The 19,398-nt window shown below is 32.2% G+C and overlaps 2 protein-coding genes and 1 long non-coding RNA gene across 8 annotated transcripts in view; 1 reads left to right on the top strand and 2 right to left on the bottom strand.

The window, feature by feature from the left end:
* LOC132705112 (uncharacterized) overlaps positions 1–11,902 on the bottom strand; it is a 25,057-nt gene extending 13,155 nt beyond the window's left edge. Inside the window, exons 1-8 of one of the 3 annotated variants that reach the window (XM_060675574.1) lie at positions 11,768–11,902; positions 8,740–8,898; positions 8,291–8,444; positions 2,391–2,557; positions 2,103–2,165; positions 1,144–1,324; positions 936–1,080; positions 98–310 (exon numbers count right to left, since the gene is read on the bottom strand). In XM_060675574.1, coding sequence (XP_060531557.1) covers positions 98–310; positions 936–1,080; positions 1,144–1,324; positions 2,103–2,165; positions 2,391–2,557; positions 8,291–8,444; positions 8,740–8,847 — 1,031 coding nt within the window. In that variant the 5' untranslated portion in view covers positions 8,848–8,898; positions 11,768–11,902. Of the gene's footprint in view, positions 1–97; positions 311–935; positions 1,081–1,143; positions 1,325–2,102; positions 2,166–2,390; positions 2,558–3,489; positions 4,167–8,290; positions 8,445–8,739; positions 11,075–11,767 lie in introns of those variants that run through there. The other 2 variants (XM_060675649.1, XM_060675725.1) reach the window with 2 other exon arrangements.
* On the top strand, positions 2,632–15,342 carry LOC132705406 (uncharacterized). Of its 3 annotated transcripts, XR_009619433.1 has the most exons (5): positions 2,632–2,839; positions 4,709–5,215; positions 6,079–8,852; positions 11,817–12,115; positions 15,212–15,342. It is a non-coding gene; the product is annotated as an uncharacterized LOC132705406 (long non-coding RNA). The 3 variants fall into 3 exon arrangements; XR_009619426.1 differs by lacking the exon at positions 2,632–2,839 and having other exon boundaries at positions 4,493–5,215; XR_009619439.1 differs by lacking the exons at positions 2,632–2,839; positions 4,709–5,215 and having other exon boundaries at positions 5,342–6,320; positions 6,954–8,852.
* On the bottom strand, positions 14,126–19,398 carry LOC132705295 (uncharacterized). 2 transcript variants are annotated; one of them, XM_060675910.1, is made up of 7 exons: positions 18,782–19,398; positions 17,232–17,378; positions 16,627–16,903; positions 16,045–16,353; positions 15,682–15,874; positions 15,173–15,488; positions 14,126–14,532 (listed from the first exon to the last, which is right to left on the bottom strand). In XM_060675910.1, exons 1-7 carry the CDS (start codon positions 18,951–18,953, stop codon positions 14,498–14,500), a joined length of 1,449 nt encoding a protein of 482 aa, XP_060531893.1. In that variant the 5' UTR covers positions 18,954–19,398; the 3' UTR covers positions 14,126–14,497. The 2 variants fall into 2 exon arrangements, with proteins under 2 accessions (XP_060531893.1, XP_060531817.1); XM_060675834.1 differs by having other exon boundaries at positions 14,127–14,532; positions 16,627–16,909; positions 18,782–19,397.

Below are 19,398 nucleotides of genomic sequence, written 5' to 3'. Positions count from 1 at the left end.
AGGACTAGTTTAAGAAAATCCCGAAATATATAAGGCAGCCCTCGTATTAATCAGAGCGGAAGACAGTAGTTCAATACAGCAAATAACCTATAGATACCTGTCATTTGGATGATTTGCGTCCCTCGAATAAACTTGCGGCTGAACTAGGATCGGTGGATAGCGACAGTCTTCACAGCACGTGCAATAAACAGGCATTGGTACTGGAGGCTCTCCTGCGGTACTGTGTGTGTTAGGTGCTAGAGTTTGTTGTTGATACATTGAACGACATCTTAGTTCCAATTGTTCCCAATACATTTTCTTTTTTTCATGACTGAAAGGAAATCAATTATATAGCGCTTCTTGAAGTCGTCAGTGCACTTTGCCGAGAGAAAAAAGACCCCTCCTGTTATATATCAGTTTTTACAAATGCATAAATATTTTTTTGAAAATCAGCATCTAAAAACAACGCTCCAATAAAACACATTTTTTGATATTGTCGTGGCCGGTGTAAATTATTTTTAGATACAACAAACGAATGATAAATGAACAGTAAAACTTTTCATCCGGTTTTTCTGTTTTGGTTTAGAAGTAATCTCAACCAATAATCGAAATGAATTCCAGTTCAAATAGCTGAGAAAAGTGTTAGATAAAATGTCCAAAATATGTTCTTCAGACGCTATGTTAATTACTGAATGCCGCAGGGTCATTTTTCGATGTTGGTTTCAAAAACTATATCGAGTCTTTGGTTATATTATTACTTATAAATAAATAAATAGAAAGGGTAATCTTAAAAATGCATAATGCCACGCACTTTAATAAGTGGCTAAAAAACGAGAAAAAAATTACATGGTTTATAGTTTTGATTAGTTTTGGTTGTGCTAGAAACAATCATTCTAAGTACAAATATGGTTTTATAGTTTTTAATACCTGAATAGTTAATAGAGTGCAACTCTTACCTCAGTAACTGATAAACTAGCATACATGAAAAGATGCACACTAAAATTCCACTAACAGAAAGTCCAAATATAGCTCTAAGGCAAGAATATAACGCTCCGTGAATCACCTCACAGTCGGGAGTAGAATCAAATACGTATCGCATACCTAAAGATCGAAATTAATATTATGTGAAAAATTCGTTCTTGTATTAGTTTGTTGTATATTTACCATCGTCCGCATTTGACTGAGCTTCCAATAACACTGAGTAACATGTACAGGTTCTAGTCTTTTGGGTATATACACATTCGCGAAGAGTTTGCAACCTGTTTATGTGGATGACGGTTGTAGTTATTGTTACCAACACGCAAGTCAATGCGCACACTAAGCAGCATAAACCACACGCCTTGATCTGGAAAGCACGAAAATTTAGCTCTAATTTTTCAAAATAAAATATTAACCAGAATTTAATTGATATGATTTAAGAACACTTGAAAATACCTCCAAAATGTGGTTTATAAATACGTTGACCTTGCTGTATAAAAGACCAGACATATTTTACCAATGTACCCAACATATATTAACCATAGCAAAATTTGATAAAAAATGTGTTTGAATTTTACTTATTTCTTGAAGACGTGCATTAAAAACGGCGCCAGTTTTTGTACTGATCATTAGGTCATGCATTTAAAAATCCAGGTCCTGTTAATTTTTGTATTTAGTTAAAAATTTTGAAATTTGATATGGTTTCAAGGCGCACTTAAGTCAAGACTTTAAAATTAATCATTTAGACTAACTCTGAGGTAAGGCAAATAGGATAACGCCCTTTAGAGTTTTGACTCCAATCTTGCAGAAGTGATTTTTGACCTTCCCTTGTTAGCTTCTGGCTAATATGTAATCTTTAAAAAAAATCAATGAATTATCATTAAAAACAAAATTTTTATTTTATTTTTAATATAATATAAACAAATAAGCTTGTGCAGCTCGATACAGCTTTGTAATTCAATTTTTTAGTGTAGTAGTAATGATCTTTGGACATCCCGTAAAAACGTAGGAGGGGAAAATATATTTGAGATCATAGATAAAAACTCATATATACATTTCGGAACAAAAACATTTCCAACACTCAAAATGGTGAGGGCACAAACTTCTTTATTGATAGCGAATGATTTGTGCAATTGGATACTCACCAAATAACTATGTCTATTCTTCCTTCTTGCTAGACTTATTACGCATAAACCAGTCAGTATCAACTAAAAAAATACGACATTTTATTAATAAAATATATATACAAAAACTTAATAAATACATTTCCGTAACAATTTGACTTAGTACATAATATGCATAACATGCATTATTGTTTTGGTTGGTTAATAAAAATTATTATTTAGCCACTAAAAATTCTAAAAGTAGTCCATGGCCATGTTAAAAGATGAAAATGAAATAATGTTGTCCTCCTCCATACGAATATGTCTTACCATTGTAGCAGGAACAAACGTCGGTATCGTTTCAAAGTATCCCAAAGTAGTAGTGTACATCCTAAGCAGAAAATATACAGTCAAAAACAATGCCCCCAAAATCGTGGCCAGTCCACCGCAGGCACAACAACAGAACACGTATTTTTTTACTCCTCCTCCAGCGGTTGCTGCAATAGAAACGTTGAATTATATTCATAGTGAAATCGATTAATTAAATTACATACGCAGTGTTTTAAACACACCTTCAAAAAAATCTTCCTGAGACGTTTTACAACATGTAAATGGTTGAAGTTCGTGTTGTATTTCAAACACTTAATCAATTGACTAAGAAATTAACTGATTTTTTTAAATTTCTGGTGTATCAGTCTGTTATTTGTGAATTACGATTTTTCTAACTTTCCTAAATTTTGGGAAGCATCGATTTTATTTTCCAGCAATTCAGAATAACGGTAAAGTTGTAATCTAGGATTAAGATCGATGATAGATATTTATAATTTTATAAATTTATTTTTAATTATTAAATATAATTAACAAAAACTTATAAGATTGTAACAAAGAAATTAGAAGGGTTCTATTTGAAAAAAATTTTATGATGTTTTTCAATCATTTTTTTGGATATTCTTGAAAATATATTAATCTTGCATTTGCTGCTCATCGAACCTTGCTCGATAAATCTTTGAAGTTAAAAGTTTAAGACCTCTGACTGCTAGAAATTATCAATTTTGCTGCATCCCATGCCAATCATTTTCATGATACAAGTTAAAATATCCCAAAGCCGGTTGAATTTGTAGAAAGTTAATTGTATAAACATTTAAATTTAAGAATTTTAAGCAGAATTCTAAAATTGGATCACATATAGGCTGTTCTATTTAAAATAAAGAATAATTTCTGGTATAAAAACTAAATAAATTTTAAAATTAAATCTGAGAAATGTGTAGTCAACCTAATACAAAAAATCTAACTTGTGACTGCTCTGTTTTTTTCATAAATAAAGATTGTAACAAAAACACAACAAAAAATATGTTTAACATAAACTGTGGCGTGAATTTCTCCACAGCGGTCTAAAATGTACGCTTAATAATAGAATGATTATTATTACCTGATGTATGTGGTAGGACTTGCATGCAATGAGGCAGAGCAGGTGGTATGTGATATTGAACCACCTGCATTACAGGGTATCCGTGCATGATTTTTTTTAAACACACTTTAGAATTTAAAAAATGTCACCCTTACATAAAACAATATACAACACAATTCGCGATGGATATTTCATACTATGCAAAATAGTTTCCAAAATGATATAAACAAATACGGCATGTCGCAAATATACTGGAAATTGCTTTTTGCTCTAATACTGGAAAGGCGGTGATCTAGAGGGACGGGTGTTACAGGGTTGGGCTTTATTTATTTCTACTACACTTTCTCAAAAGATATCTGACCCTCAAAGTTATCAAAAAAGTTCTGAATTATTTGCAATTTTTGATTATCGAAATTGGTATTGATATTTGGTATTTGTAAAAAATAATACATCGATAAATATGGACAGATATTTTTCCTATTCATGATTAAACTAAACAATGCCTCGTACAATTTGACATATCAAGTGGACAACCAGAACCAGAAAACAATCTCATCATTGAATAAACTCTGGTCCATAACAAATCAAACTTGAAGTTTTAACACATACTAAATTGGATACCAACTAGCATGCCTGAAAATTTTCTGTCTTCGATCACCATGACAAATATTTCGACAAATTATGAAAAGTCAGAAACATATGTATTTCAATGCAATAGGGGTACATGACATTTAAATAGATTCTTTATATACCATTGAACTAGTTATGCTGTCTTCCTATAACCTGAAACAAAACTAAAATTGTGAGCACAGTTTCAAATATGCGCATGACTCACATATTTTTCAATTTTCTATAATTAATGAATACAATTAATATTGAAATAATAGGTCGAAATATCAAGGATAAAATTAAAACAGAGGAAAGTAAAAAAAATCCTGACTTGTTCATTTTGTTTTTATTAACGTCATTTTAGAGAAAATTTATCAATTTTACCATTTTATAGTTAAACCATTACTAAAAAGATTCCTTGTAAATATATCGAGAGTTTTCTTCTTTGTGTATTTTTTTTTTTGCAATTATTAATTTCTTCTTTACTTTCTCTGCTTTTCATCAGATTGTCTCTACTGTTTCCTATTTATTTAAATCAAAGTGTAATATTCAAAAATGGTTCCGCAATACAAATATTATTTTACTTGGAAAACAGCAAGTAAGTTAAGTGCACAAGCAAACAATTTTTCAGAATTCGGCTCTGGTCTGGAAACATCACTATGGTAACGTCACGTGAATGGTCGATATTCGGTCGCATTTTATGTCTATGTCGGAGCTCTTTTCTCGTCTCGTCATTCTTATTATATCCGTCGAACCCCCAAAGGCAACATTTTAGTCGAGATCGAATTAAATTCCATCTAATATTTTGCGTTCAATTTTTCATTCAATTTCATAAAGTTAACCAGTTATAATGTGTCTCATTCTGCATTTTCATTTAATCTATTTAAATTTATACCACTTCATAATAAAATAGTTTATTCTAGCTTTTATGTAGGCGAGAGTTTTATTTATCACATGTAATAGACCTGCCAATAAAATCAATGACATTTCGTGGAATATCCATAAGAATAAGATTTCTGAGTTGACTTTGAAATGGAAAATCGATAAGAATTACCTTAAACGGTACCGAAAGTACCAACACCGATATGAATTTTAAATTGTTAATGGACGTTCCCTTATGACAAACACTGTCGATCAGGTAAATTACTAAATCACATAGTATATAATATAATGTACGATGTTTGTTGTGTTTGTTTTTAAAAGTGAGCTGGAAAAGCAATATATATGATATCAAAGTTCCCTTCAAAAGAAAAACATATTTAAGTTTTGTGGGACACACTGTGGACCTTTCCGGTGTTCAGAGAGATACTTGAAAAAACATTTTAGAGCAAGGCTTTGTATTTGAGAAATTAATTTAACTAAATTTATGGGAAATTATATGCCATACTCATCAGTTCGATAGCCCAATATTTCTGTAGGCAAATATTAGTGAAAATTTAAAATAAAAACAAGAAAAACTTTTTGAACTAAAAAAATCGGTGGCGTGAAAAACGTAATATTTTAAGGTATGACGTGTAGGAACATGTTACTGACAACACTCAATATGTCAGATCTTGATCTTGCTTATGAAAAATGTAATTTTGATGATTATTCAGTAGCATATAATCAAGAAATCAAGGGGTTTTAAATTTGTTGCAACTGAATTTTATTAAAGAAATTGCACTTTTCGCATATTATTAGAGTTTAGAAGAATTAACTAACTAAAAAATATAATTTTAGCAAAGTAATAACTAACCAAAACTACTTAGTGTACAAATTAAGACGTTTTCGATGAAAAAAGTTAACTTTTGAAATATTGGTACTGAGCTCCCAGAATGAACCCAATTATAGATTTCTGCTCGTAATCGTAATTTAAACGAGAAAATGTTATGTAACTTTTTATATTCTACATAAACTTCCACATCTTAGAAAATATACATAGAAAAAAATTAGCTGGCGCATTGTTCTACAGCGCATACCAAATTTCACACAACTGCATCGCTTTCCACATTTTTTTTCCAGTACAATATAGCCACATCTAGATCTGCAGTGAACAATACTATGCGTGATGCACGTGGGTCCAACCTAATTACTCCCACAAAATTTGGCGTCATGGTTTGCGACAACAATTTCCCTTTCCGTGCTTAACGACAAAAACTTCATAAGGAAAACGAAAAAATTCTCGTTGGACGAGATGTACTACCAGAAAGACCTCTTGAAAACTGTGTTTATTTCGTAACGTATTTATGAACATAGGGTGGGAGGTACGCTAAGACACTATATATCAGTTTTAAGCAGATTCAGTGTTGAACATAAAAAGCCTTACATTTTCTCGTCGAAGTTACGGTTTACCTTTAGGATGGGTTTTATGAACCAAAAGGACCGGGAGGAATTCTTTGGATCTGTATTTGGGTTCCTATTAACAGTGTAGTACCAAAATTTCCAACTATTATTTTTTTTCCTTCTCTTCATAGTTGTTACAACTGATTTGCTCAGATTAACTTCCCGGTCATAGCGGATTAAGCAGCGTGTGTCACTTCTTTTCTAAAATAAGTTAGTAATGAAAGTTCCATATAGACATTTGCATAAAAATGTCGGGATATAAAACATATTTACACGCTTAATAACTGATATTTTGGATTAATTTGGGATAATTTTGTATATCAGAAAAATCGCTGGTTTATAAAAGATATTTGTTTCGGAACTATTAACCAGTTTTGTCTATAATTAATGGTATTAGGTCACGAACCTATATAAAACACAAATTAAATGGTAATTATGTACTTTTAAAAGCTTGAAACAAGACCATAGCACAATTAAAAAATATATGTCTATCGTTTCATTTAATTGTAACTTTTTAGACAAAAATAACATAAGAATCAATTTGCATATTTTAGATTCATTAGAAGGCAACTGAGAGGTGGATAATAAGGAATATTGCTCGTGGTACAAATTGCAAAGGCCAAATTAATACTCAACGCTATTAAGAGCGAAAATCGCAATTTTAGTACTAGTAGATTTGTTTTTCTGTATTATGAAGCCATCTGAAGCTTACTTGTCCAAAGTGGTAAAAACTGAGTATTTCGAATATGACTTGAGCAATATATTAAGATCTTTTCAATAATTTTTGTAGCAAACTGTTACTATTACTATTAGTTTTGAAAATGGCATTCTTAATAATAAAATAATAAATTCTGCGTAAAAAATTACATCGGAAATGATTTCATAAAAACACAAATTTTACATAGCAAAAAAGTTACTGAGATTTTTTCAAATATAATCTCGAAACATCATTAGGTTTTTAAGATAGAGTGTCCAATTTGACCTACTCTGTACATTGTGTGTAAACAGTAAATAAAATTTTCCTGGGTATTCAGTCAAATAAAACTTTTTTATCTTCAAAGATATATTTAGAATTTTTTCTACTCCCGTCTGTAAAATACCTAATTATGCACCGATCTAGCGTGCGAAAAGCATCACTTTACCACGTCAGTTCCGTTTCCCACGAATCCGAGCCACTTCGGGCATTTCCGGGATTTTAACCGCACGGATTTGGAAGCAATCGGATATTTTCGGAGATATTTCCCACGCTTTGAATTTTGATGTTTGTCAATTCTGACAGTCATGTCAGTGAATGTATTCTTGTTTTGCGAAAATGTACGCAAAAACTAACGGTCGTAGAAAAAGTATAGTATGCAACACGTTCGGTAAACTTTTTAACTCACTCGTTTATTAAAATACGCTCCGCTCGTGTCAAATAAACTCGTGAGTCAAATGCCGTTTACGGCACTTGTTGCATAATATACTATTGTAGTTTGCCAATTTTGACGGTCATATCAATGAATGTATTCGTGTTGTTGTGCACAAATGTTCCATAACTAACGAACTAACGCATTTGATGAACTTTAAGTCAATTAAATGCCGTTTACCACACTTGCATAATATACTATTAAAAAACAAATATATAAAAGGCAGATGTCGGCCGAACACCAGGTCGCACTACATTAAGAGCTCCATGTTGGTCTGAGTTTACTTTAATTTTACTTTGTAATTTAACAAACCATAATGTAATCTTTGTCCGTTGTCTGTCTTTTAAATAATATTCTACATGAAGTAAATTATTTTTTAAACTAACTTCCTTTATATGCAGTATAACGTACCTATAAAAAAGTTTTATCTGACCGAGTATCCAGAAAATTTTTATTTCGATTGATTGTGTATGAATAGTACTCACGAGGGGGTCTATATCTAGTATCCAAAACGTTATCGCTCCTAGTCCTCGGTCGAGGAGGCAGGGCGGGTGGTATTGGCGACACTTCAATCCCATCTTTGTCCAACTTTCTTAGCTGAGAAGTATGTTCGTTGATATCATCGGTTTCATTTTCACTCTGAGAATAAAACTTGCCATTCAAAAAAGCTTGAGTTTGTTGCTGGGTCAAATTTATTATTATTATATTAAAAAATAATTATTTTACGACCGCCGGCAGAAAACATACAGCTATTTAAATTGTTTAAAAAGTAATATAACAATAAGAGTTTAAATTATTTGATTTTTTTTCAAAGAAACTTCCACAGGCTACTGTACTGTACTGGTTGTTGTTGAGTTGAACTTGCTAACGTTTGGCGAATCATCTTATTGGCTTCTTCAGAGCTTAATTGAAACTGTTTAAAGAAAGAAATTACCTCGCGACAACAGGCGCGTGTATATGTACTGCTGACAAGATCATCACTAGTTTTGCTGGACTGATAATGACGATCATCCTTTGAAAGCTCCGGTGACGGCGATGCCATTTCGGGTAAACTGCTGGGATTTTTAATCTACATCTTAATATGAGCGAATGTCTGAAAATACAAACGAAAGACGATCTCAAATTGTATAGTATTTATAAAATATGTGATTAAAAATAAATATGCTTACTCAGTCTCTGCTTACTAATTATAATTAACATAATAATGTATTTACTTATAGATTAAATCAATATATTTTTCAAAGAAACTTCCACAGGCTACTGTAATATCATTTACAATTCTTGAGAAGAAGATTTGTAAGTAGTAAATCAATATACAGACTGGTCTAAATTAAGCATTCATCATTGGTAACTTTGTTATAAGTAGATATAAAAAGTCGGTAAAATTAGCAAACTAGTAGCATTTTTGCCATTGATTACGATAGCGAAAACAGAAAAACAATTGAATGTAGTTTAGGAAAAAAAATGGGGAAAACGTACTCTTTTTAAATGGAACACCCTGTATATTTTTCACTCTGACGTTCGAAAATTACCAACAGAACAAAAAAGGTTACACGCAATATTATCAGCACATTTTTCTCTTAGACTAGTGGTTGCGAAATAAAACTTCATTTCCTTTAATTGTTTTATTTGCGCGCAAGAAACTTGGAAACAAAAAATAGAAAAAAAAAACAAAAAAAGTAATTAATTTATCATTACCTATCAAAGTTATTTTAAGGTGTTCTAAAACAGCACCTCCTACTTGAATACATTTTTGAGCACGTTTTTCTATTGAGCGAATTGCCTTTAGTATTGTTCTATCTGGTTTAATTTTTTTCTTATTGCAGCCTTTAAAGCGTCAACGCATTGGTATCTTGTCATATAAATTTCGTCAAATAGAAATCAAATATATATAACGACCTAGGAGGTCAAAACTATTGAAAATGATTGCCAAAAATTGATATTGATATGGAGCTGGTGCGCTAACTTGTTGAAAAAGGAGTTTCTGCCTACTACTACAGAATTTCAGTAATAATTGCAATGTACCGGTCACTGGTCGGCGTGCCTTCGTAAAAAATATGAACCAACAATGCGAGAACCAATTATACGGCACTAAACGGCTGAAACGAACTTATGGATCTAGGGGGTGTACTAGCAATAAATTTTCTCTTGACCAATAATCATGATTTTTTAGATTATAGGGTCCAGAAATTGAAAATTTTGATTCGTCAGTCCACAAAATAAACCGAAAATTATTTATGTTTAATATACCAATGACAAAAAAATGTACAGTATTAAAGGATAGATTAGAATCTTGGACTATGTCTTGAATGGAATTGTCACGAATGCTTCACAATAACACGAACAAGAACACGAACAAAAACATTTTTTCGTCTCCTTCTATTTGCAAACATGGATTCACTATTTCCAAAAATTCGATAAAGACGCAGACAAAAATGGTTCATCTAGTAGAACGCGCTGTGGATATAGATTTACAGACGATTGACTTCATGCCAAATAAACCATTTTTGAATAAGTGATACAGTGAAATTAACTTAAATATTTCATAACTATTGATATAACAATACTAATAATTAACAACTAATTTTTTCGACAACTAGTTTTCTATTTGACAGGGCTGTCATTATTTTGCACTGTCTTCTTTGAACAATTTTTTCTGCGCTTTTATCTAATCTTGAGAAATAATGAAAAAGTTTTTGCTAAAAAAAGGAGTATTTAATATTGTTTCTTCCACTCAAATAAAGTAATAAAAGTAAAATTAAGTTTTATTTCGCAACCATTCATAGCCGCCTAGTCTAAAACAGAAATGGGCTGATAATTCCGTTATTTTCAATTTCAGGCTAATATTGCATATATGACTTTTTTTTGTTCTGTTGGTGATTTAAGAACGATAGAGTAAAACATATAGAGAGCATTCTATTTGAAAAAAATACAATTTCCTCATTTTTTCCTAATCCTACATCCAACTGTCTTTCTGTTTTCACCATCGTAATCAGTTGAAAAAATGCTACTAGTTTGCTAATTTACCGACTTTGCATCTCTACTCATAACAAAGTTACCAATAACGAACACTTAAATTAGATCAGCCGGTATATTGTTAGTTACCTCTACTCTAAACAAACAAAAATTATTCTTAACATTAATACCAAATAATAATTACATATAAATTAAAGTGTATGTAAAGTCAACTATAAACCTTCCTTTTATATTATTAATATATTGAAAAGATATCATTTAAATTTTGAAAAGTTAATTGTCAATAAACTTAATTCCCCACCGACTCAATTCTGTCAATATGTAGATTTATACAAAGATGATAAGTCACCATTAATTCTGTCTTCCTCCAAGGGATTAACAATAATTGTTATTATTTTAACCATTTTTAATTTTAAAAATTTAGTATCCGTGAATAAGTTTTCAGAAATTTGTTGTGGAGCCATTCACGCGATATGATTTTAATAATAAGGTGACCCCACTACTGCATTATTCGAAAGAATTGATCTCAAATTTGAAGCATACAGATGTTAGCAAAAATTATTTGCAGATACTTGTGTATGGTTAGATTAAAACAAAATTTTTTTTTTTTATTTTATTTTTTTTAAATTACAAACAACCGTAATAACTAACAATATAATTTATATGAACTAACGTTTTGTATATGCTTTTTGCACTAGTTACACTTAATAAATTATTACCTTAAGAAATGTGGTATTTTAACACTACCTGTTAAATGTTCGTTATTCCAAACGCTAACGTATATTGATTAAAATTTAATTATATATTTATATTAGAGTTGTATAAACAAGATAATAGCTCTTAATTAATAATAAATTTTGTTAATAATCAGAACATAATATACATATTCATATCAATTTATTGTTTAGATAATTAAAAAGCGATTATAAAACTATCCTGTGCCAGCATAATATTCTTAAAATTATGAAAGCGAGACATACTCTTACCTGGTTTCTTACTCACTAGCAACACTTGTTCATATTACATCGGTTTCAGGTCTCTGCAACTTAGCGGGAGCAATAATTAACCAGAAAATGAGATGAGTACACAACACACATTCCGTTTTCCATGAAAGTTCGACACTTGTTCATACCTACTTACAACTGGCATCACATCAGACACGAATACCAGAATACCGCGAAGAAATTGTTAAGTTCCCGTGAGAAGAAGTAACAGCGTTTAAAAAAGACGGATGGAATTACGTGCGTTCTTTATCTAACCTGAGGATGGAGTATGAAAAGTCAGAGTCGGATACCGCCTAAGCCGGTACCTGCAGCAAAAACCTTGATGGAGAGGTATGCCACCCCTCTACTTTTGTGCTTTGTACTTAAAACGGTTTTTGAGAAAAGTGGCTGGTGGGTTGGCGGATGCTGAAGACTCAATAAGTATTTAGACGTCAATGACTTTTATAATTAAAACGATAAACGCAAGTGCCTAACATCAAGTGTTACATATGTACGTTATTCGGTACACATAGTTCTCTTCAATAATATCTACATCGAAGTAGAATGTAAAATTAGATGCGGAATAAATTTCCGTGTTGAAATATTTATTTAAATGGTTCAATTCCTTTTGCCTTTTTAAAAAATTTATATATATCTTCATTTTCAGCTGGAACAGCGAACAAACATATCATAAAATTTAATATTTATTTTTCTAAATTGTATATCAAGGATTTATATAATGTAAACACCCGACAATGTAATTTATAAAAGTAACACTGTTTCTCGTGCATATTATTATTAATTATGCTCTCTGAGGAGTGGTGGGCCTATTTTTACTGATAGATACAAAACTTTTTACACGAAAATTTTGTCTAAATCGCGTTTTCGTTCCAAATTATGAAATATCAAGAAACTCTTATCAGGCGTTTTGACCATATTAAGGAACTAATTCTGAGTATCTTACAATTGCGTGCGATTAATAGACTAGCTGACATTAGTATATTATGTTGGATACACGTTGAATAAACTCGTTTATAAAGCACTCGCTGCGCTAGTGCAAAAATAAAACTCATTACTCAAATGTCATTTACCAAACGTGTTGAATAATGCAAATGCAATACAAAACAAACATCTCCGAAAACATCCGATTATTCCCAAACTCGTGGGTAATATCCTGCTAGCCACTAGCAGCCATAGGTAAAGAGTTCGTTAAGTGTGTAATTGCGGAAAATATCATTTTACATCAGTTTCGTTACCTACGGCTGCGAAATACTCAAGATATTTCTGAGTTAATGCCCATGGTCGGATGTTTTCGCAGTTTATAATCCATGGCTTGAATTTTGAGTAGTGCCTATATTGTGCAACAAGTTTCATAAATGACAATACATTTTTTACTCCCTTTTCTAAAATACCCAATTGTACACCGATGTATTGTGCAAAAATTGTAATTTTACGCCGTCAGTTACATGTGGCAAGTCACTTCGGACATTTCCGGGATATTACCCAGGGGTTTGGGATTAATCGGATGTTTCCGGATATATTACGCACGGCTTGAGTTTTGACGTTTGTCAATTTGTGGTCCTGTCAGTGAATCTTGTTGTTGTTTTGGTTCCCGCAGGCTAGATCGGTGGGTAATTAGGCATTTTACAGACGGGAGTAGAAAAAAATACCTAACTATACACCGATCTAGCGTGCGGGAAGCGTCACTTGACCACGTCAGTTTCGTTTCCCACGGATCCGAGCCAGATCGAACATTTCCAGGATTTTACCGCACGGTTTTGGGAGCAATCGGATGTTTTCGGAGATATTTCCCACGGTTTGAATTTTGACGTTTGTCTGATGGTCGTAGAAAAAGTATAGTATGCAACAACATTTGGTAAACTTGCCCCGCTCGTGCCAATTAAACTCATGATTCAAATGTGGTTTACCACACCTTTTGCCTAATATACCATTCCACTATGGGAGTTAATAGTGCAAAATGATTTATGAAATTTATTACCTCTTGAGCGAGAGTTACTTTGTTGTTGCTTTTTTAGCTTTATGCTAGTACAACAAATGTACACTTTTTTACTGGTTACATCTTAATAGTCTTTTGTTGGCCTTCCAGTTCTCCAGATCTCACTCCTTGTGATTTTTATCTCTGGGGTTATGTAAAAGCAGTGAATTCCATAACCAAAGACCAGCTGATTGGTGTGTGGCAAGAATTGAGCGACCGTTTTAACATTCGTCCATCGTTAATACAATGGAGCATAGGTCTACTAGAGATACACACAACACACAAAACAATCCAATCACTGATTTGCAGGAACTGACAGGGATTTAAATATATATTTAATATTGTGATAATGCAAAAAAATTTAAAGCCTTTAGTTACTAATTTCTTTAATAAATAAAAAATATGTTAAATATATTATTTACACTAATCTAATGTATTTACAGTTGGTTTAATACATTTTTTGAATCCTCAAAAGCTTTCACAATTGTACACGTTAAAGTAGTTTCAGCTCATTCTAGGAATACATTTACAAATCTGTTCAAAACAGTCATCTATACATGATAGGTAATATCTACACTCCTTCTATTTACACACTGATGTTTATAGATTTCATCTAACAGCACATTAATTTTTGCATATTTTATTGTTCATGAGGCACACTCAGAATTTGCATTCTTGATTTTAAGATGTCCCATCTAAGTGTTGTAGAAAAATATACACTTCTCTATAAAAGGCACTTACTTCATGTGTTTCGAAAGGTTTAACGGCATATCTAAAAAAGGTAAAACACAAATTAGTTAGGAGAAAAATAAAAAAATTGGGGTTGCTGTTTGCTAATAACTGATCTGCATATACACAAAAATAATCTATATAGGGTTATTCAAAAATAAAGAGCAGATTTCAAACAGTTATTATTTGAAAACTGCTAAATGTGGAAACATGATTCTAACGTTAATGGATAAAGAAAAGTGTAAAATTTATTAGTACTGAGTTAAAAGTTCAAAAGTTCCAAGATGTTGGATAGGGAGATGGGGAGCAGAAGATCAACTTTATCGACGGTGGCCTTCCAGTTTTCCAGATCTCACTCCCTGTGATTTTTATCTCTGAGGTTGAAGATCTACGATATCGAATTAATGAAGCAGTGAATTCCATAACCAAAGACCAGCTGATTGGTATGTGGCAAGAAATGAGCCACTGTTTTTACATTTGGCGTCTAACGCACAGTGCTCATATTGAATGCATACCATAATTGTATACTTTTCTCTATCCATTAATGTTAGAATCATGTTGCTATCTTCTGTAGTTTGGAAGAAATAAAATCTTTTTGAGTAACTTTGTCAGCTGTGAAATTTGCTTCAAGCTACAGATGATAGTTCAGTTAATGATTTAATAATTACATCCTTCTCACTCACCTGACACATCGTCTCTATAATCAACATCACTTGCTACAGATGGAGGTTCATTATTCCATGTACTTGAAGAACCATTATTGCAATAAATCGCCAAAGTCATGGGAGGGCCTTCTGTAGGAGCATGGTGGGTGTGATGAGGAGGTAAATAGTTGTGAGGAGTTGACAACGAGTGATGATGATAAAGGGGCGGAATGACATATCCACTGCGACTATATATAGTTGGAGCATAATAGGGTGGAAATGGATACATATAAGGTCCACCAAGACATGGGCGATGTTGGGGTAGATATGGCGGGCAATTCCGCTTCTCCACTTGCTGTAAGTATAGTTAACAATTTAAATATACGTCAAACTCTACTGTGAGCAAAAAAAAATTATCAACCCAATAATTACAGATTAGTTTCTATAACAATGACGCCTTCCTTTTTTAATCTTTTTATTTATAATTCTTAGTCTTAGTTTTGAATTATATTAGACTTAAGGATCATTTATAATTAATTATATCTTACCGAAAGTTCGATTGAACGCAATCTGTCCACACTTTCTGAATACAAATGGTCTTCAGCAGTGGAAGGTGAATTTCGTCTAGCCATGGACGAGGCAGAAGAAATATGGGTAAGCGTTGGTAGGTACTGACTAGGTGAGTGACTTGGTATATGTTTTGTGCTGCTATGACGATCGTCAGCCAGAAGAGATGTAATGCTGAATGTAATAAAAGAATAAAATGTTTAAAAAACTAAGAAATAAATTTACAGTAATATCTACAATAAAAATTAAAGGTTATTTTTTTATTTTTTACACTCTCACGCAAAACTATATGTACTATCATGCCTACATTCACTCATACTGCGACATAGGTTCATAAAAAATACCTATAACTGCAATTCCTCGTAGGCTTGACAACAGTCCCATCCACAATTCCATTACTTTTGTTCTGTAGTGGAGGAGAAACTGAATTTTCTTTTTTAATCACCCCCATAGGTGGAGTGTTTGCAGGTGAAGGAGTACTACTTCTCTGTGGCTTACATCGACTCCTTTTCTGAGCCGTGCTTATAAAACCATGCCCTCCATTATACGATTTGTCCACTGAATTTTTTATATCTGGTTGAACTTTATCATTTTCCACCTCACGAAGAAAGCGCTTTCGAGGAGAAACAACAGCATCAGGGCGAGGAGGCGTGCTATGAACATATTACATACAAATATGATAGCACTTTTAACAAATCGAGTGCTACACGGCAGGACCTCGTAACTCACATTTTAGTGATTTTCAGTTTGAACAATTAGAGGACCACTTTAAATCAGCAGAAGAATATCAACCTATTGGTTCTCTAATTGTTCAAATAATACACTGAAAATCACTAAAATGCAAGTTACGAGGTCCTGCCATGTAGCACTAAAAATGTTATACATAAGTACAAAATCAGAGGGGTTTTCAGGGCACACAAACTTACATGGTTCTAAAGTTTTCATTGATCAAATTTTGAACAATAACAAGCAGTGAACACTTTTTCCTTTTCTCCCTATTTACTGAAACTTTATTGTCATCAATTGGATCGAGCGGTACATGGGGTTTGCGTCTTTTAATAGCCCGTCCCTTGAACAATTTTCGTCCCACCTTAGAACGCCAAAAGAAAAAGTCCAGCTCTTTCGATTTGTTTTTTACAGGAGTCGTTTGCTTCCACGAGTGGTCCCTTTGCCATGGCGATGACTGTATTGAACTGTTATCATCTGAAACTGACAATATGAATGCGTTTCATATATTATTTGCTAAAGTTTTTACATTAAACAACCAAAATGACTATTTTCTAGAACAATTCGCTTTCAAACTTTTAATTTTATACCAGAAACAAAACGTAGTATTTAAAATGATATAATAAAAGTACATTTTAATACCAATGTAATTCCATTTGTGTAAAATCAACAGCAAAAGATCAATTAACAACAAAGTACGCCTCGCTTTTTATTATTATATCCAAATAGCAATAACATTAGTAAAATTGCATAATTTCAACTTACGGAAGCCAGAGTTTGTAAAAAAATGTATTGTTTTACTCACCACTAAGAGATGTACTGCTCTCTTGACGATAGGCAAGAATCGAAGATGCCGCTGCATGTGGAGGCCAAAAGGTCTTTCTTGGTACTGACACCCATGACACTCTTTCTCCTTCACGAGCTCGTTCCAGTTCAAGGATAAATTTTCCATCTTGCAATTGTTGAAAAAAAACGATCATTATATCATACTTAACAGCCAATACCGAATAACCCATCTGTTAGTTTTTCAGAGAATCTTCCACAGGCTACTGTAATACTATTTACAAATCTGTTAAACCAGTTAAGTTCTGAAGAAGCCAACAGGATGATTGGTGAAACGTCAGCAAGTTCGATTTGTTGATAAATCGAACTAACCCAGGAGAGGAGAGGAGATTTGTAAATCAAATTAATAAACTAATTTGATAAAATATTTATAGAAAAGATTTTTTTCCCTATTTGATTAAGGTTAAGATAAAAATAAGAATTGGTAAAGGAATTCTAGAAACATCGACCGTTGAGTTGATATTCTATGATTTTCGAATTTTAGAACAGAAACTAACCTATCATTTTGAAGAAATTATCCCAAATATACAGAATTAATTTCCTCATTTTCATTTAATTTTAGTTTCTTTCCAACTATTTCCCTTTTTCAGCATCCAGGCCATCCACTGTGCGCCATCGGGTATAAAGTTCTCAAAATCCGAAATACATTTTCAATTGGTCACATGTAAAGCCAACTGGATCATTATGTGATTACAAATGTAAGATCTGATAAAACTTGATTAAAAAAACGATATCAGAAATGTATCTCAACAAGTATTGCAAAAAACAACCTCTCGGACCTTTGTTCAAAGTAGAGTCGTCGAATGGATAAAAACTTATTTAGTTTGGTAGGGTCGGAAACTTGTTATGTAAGCAAAATTAACAAAAAAAAAATACAAAAATGAGATTAACAGACTTAAAATAATATCCGGTTTTCGTTTTTTCCGCTCTATTTTCTGTTTTTTAGATCCCGATGATGAGAGTCAAATTTGAGACACCTGACACAAAAAAAATTATTACCAGTAAAATTTTATGAAACTTTTCAAGTTTCATAAAACATACTGAATGCCCTAAGCAAGATTCAAGAAAAAAGAACTAACAAAATACTAAGAAACCTAAAAAAGATGAGTCTTATCAATTAAATCTTGATCATTATGGTACAGTTCTCTGTCAGCAGTAAAAACAATCAATAATAGAAAGTTTTTCAACCATATACTAAAGTATTGTAACATTTAACCACACGAATGAGAAATAATGATTAAATGAATTTTCAAACAAATTCTGATATAATCAAAGAATCTACACCTCCTGTTACTAGTAGGTACTCACTTTATCTGATATATCTTTATAATCATGAATTTTGAAATTTTATTCCCATATTATTTATTAAATCAAACTTGTGTCCCATAGAAAATTTTCGTTTTAAAAGCAAAATTATTTTTTTATTTGTAATATTTAACTCAATACTAAATCAAAAATTATCTGCTTGTAATCTGTTCAAAACGGTTATGTGATGTTCATTAATTAAAATACCTTTAAAGAACTTGAGACGACCTCCCTGGCTATAATTACTTTTGGGGCACTCCTCCTTTAAGCTCCTATCAACATTTTCATTCACTCCATGTCTTCCGTAGCCTTCTTCTGACATTTTTGAACATTTTGTCAAGATGATATTTGTGGACTGTTTGCTTTCAGATGGAAGCATTTAATTTTTTGTTGAGTATTACAATCCATTTCGTTAAATATTCAGTATTTAAATTCCGTTACCGAGACGATCTCAATTCAATCCACCTGCTAGCACTTCAACTACTCGCAATAAAGTTACTTTTTCGACACTTCCGATACACGACTCCAAGGATTGTCAAACGCAATAGGGACATATTTCAACATTTTGAACATGCAAGCTACGAAATTTTTCGATGGAAAGATACATATCGCCAGGACAACTTCAACTCCACCAGTTATGTTCTATGGTAAAAATAAAAATACGACAGAAGCAAAAAGAATGATAATAGCTGGCTCGTTGGATATTACAAAAATATGATTCACTTTGCTTTTCAAATGTCCTGCATTATTTTTGCAGCGTGTTGTATACTTAGCTACTAATAAATCTTAAAATTAAAGTAATATGAACACTGAATATTGAAGAA

This window comes from Cylas formicarius, unplaced genomic scaffold, assembly GCF_029955315.1.
Source record: "Cylas formicarius isolate icCylForm1 unplaced genomic scaffold, icCylForm1.1 PGA_scaffold_10__41_contigs__length_53128322, whole genome shotgun sequence".
Lineage (NCBI taxonomy): Eukaryota > Metazoa > Arthropoda > Insecta > Coleoptera > Brentidae > Cylas > Cylas formicarius.
The sequence above is the reverse complement of the archived record's forward strand: the minus strand, read 5'-3'. Positions and strand labels throughout refer to the sequence as shown.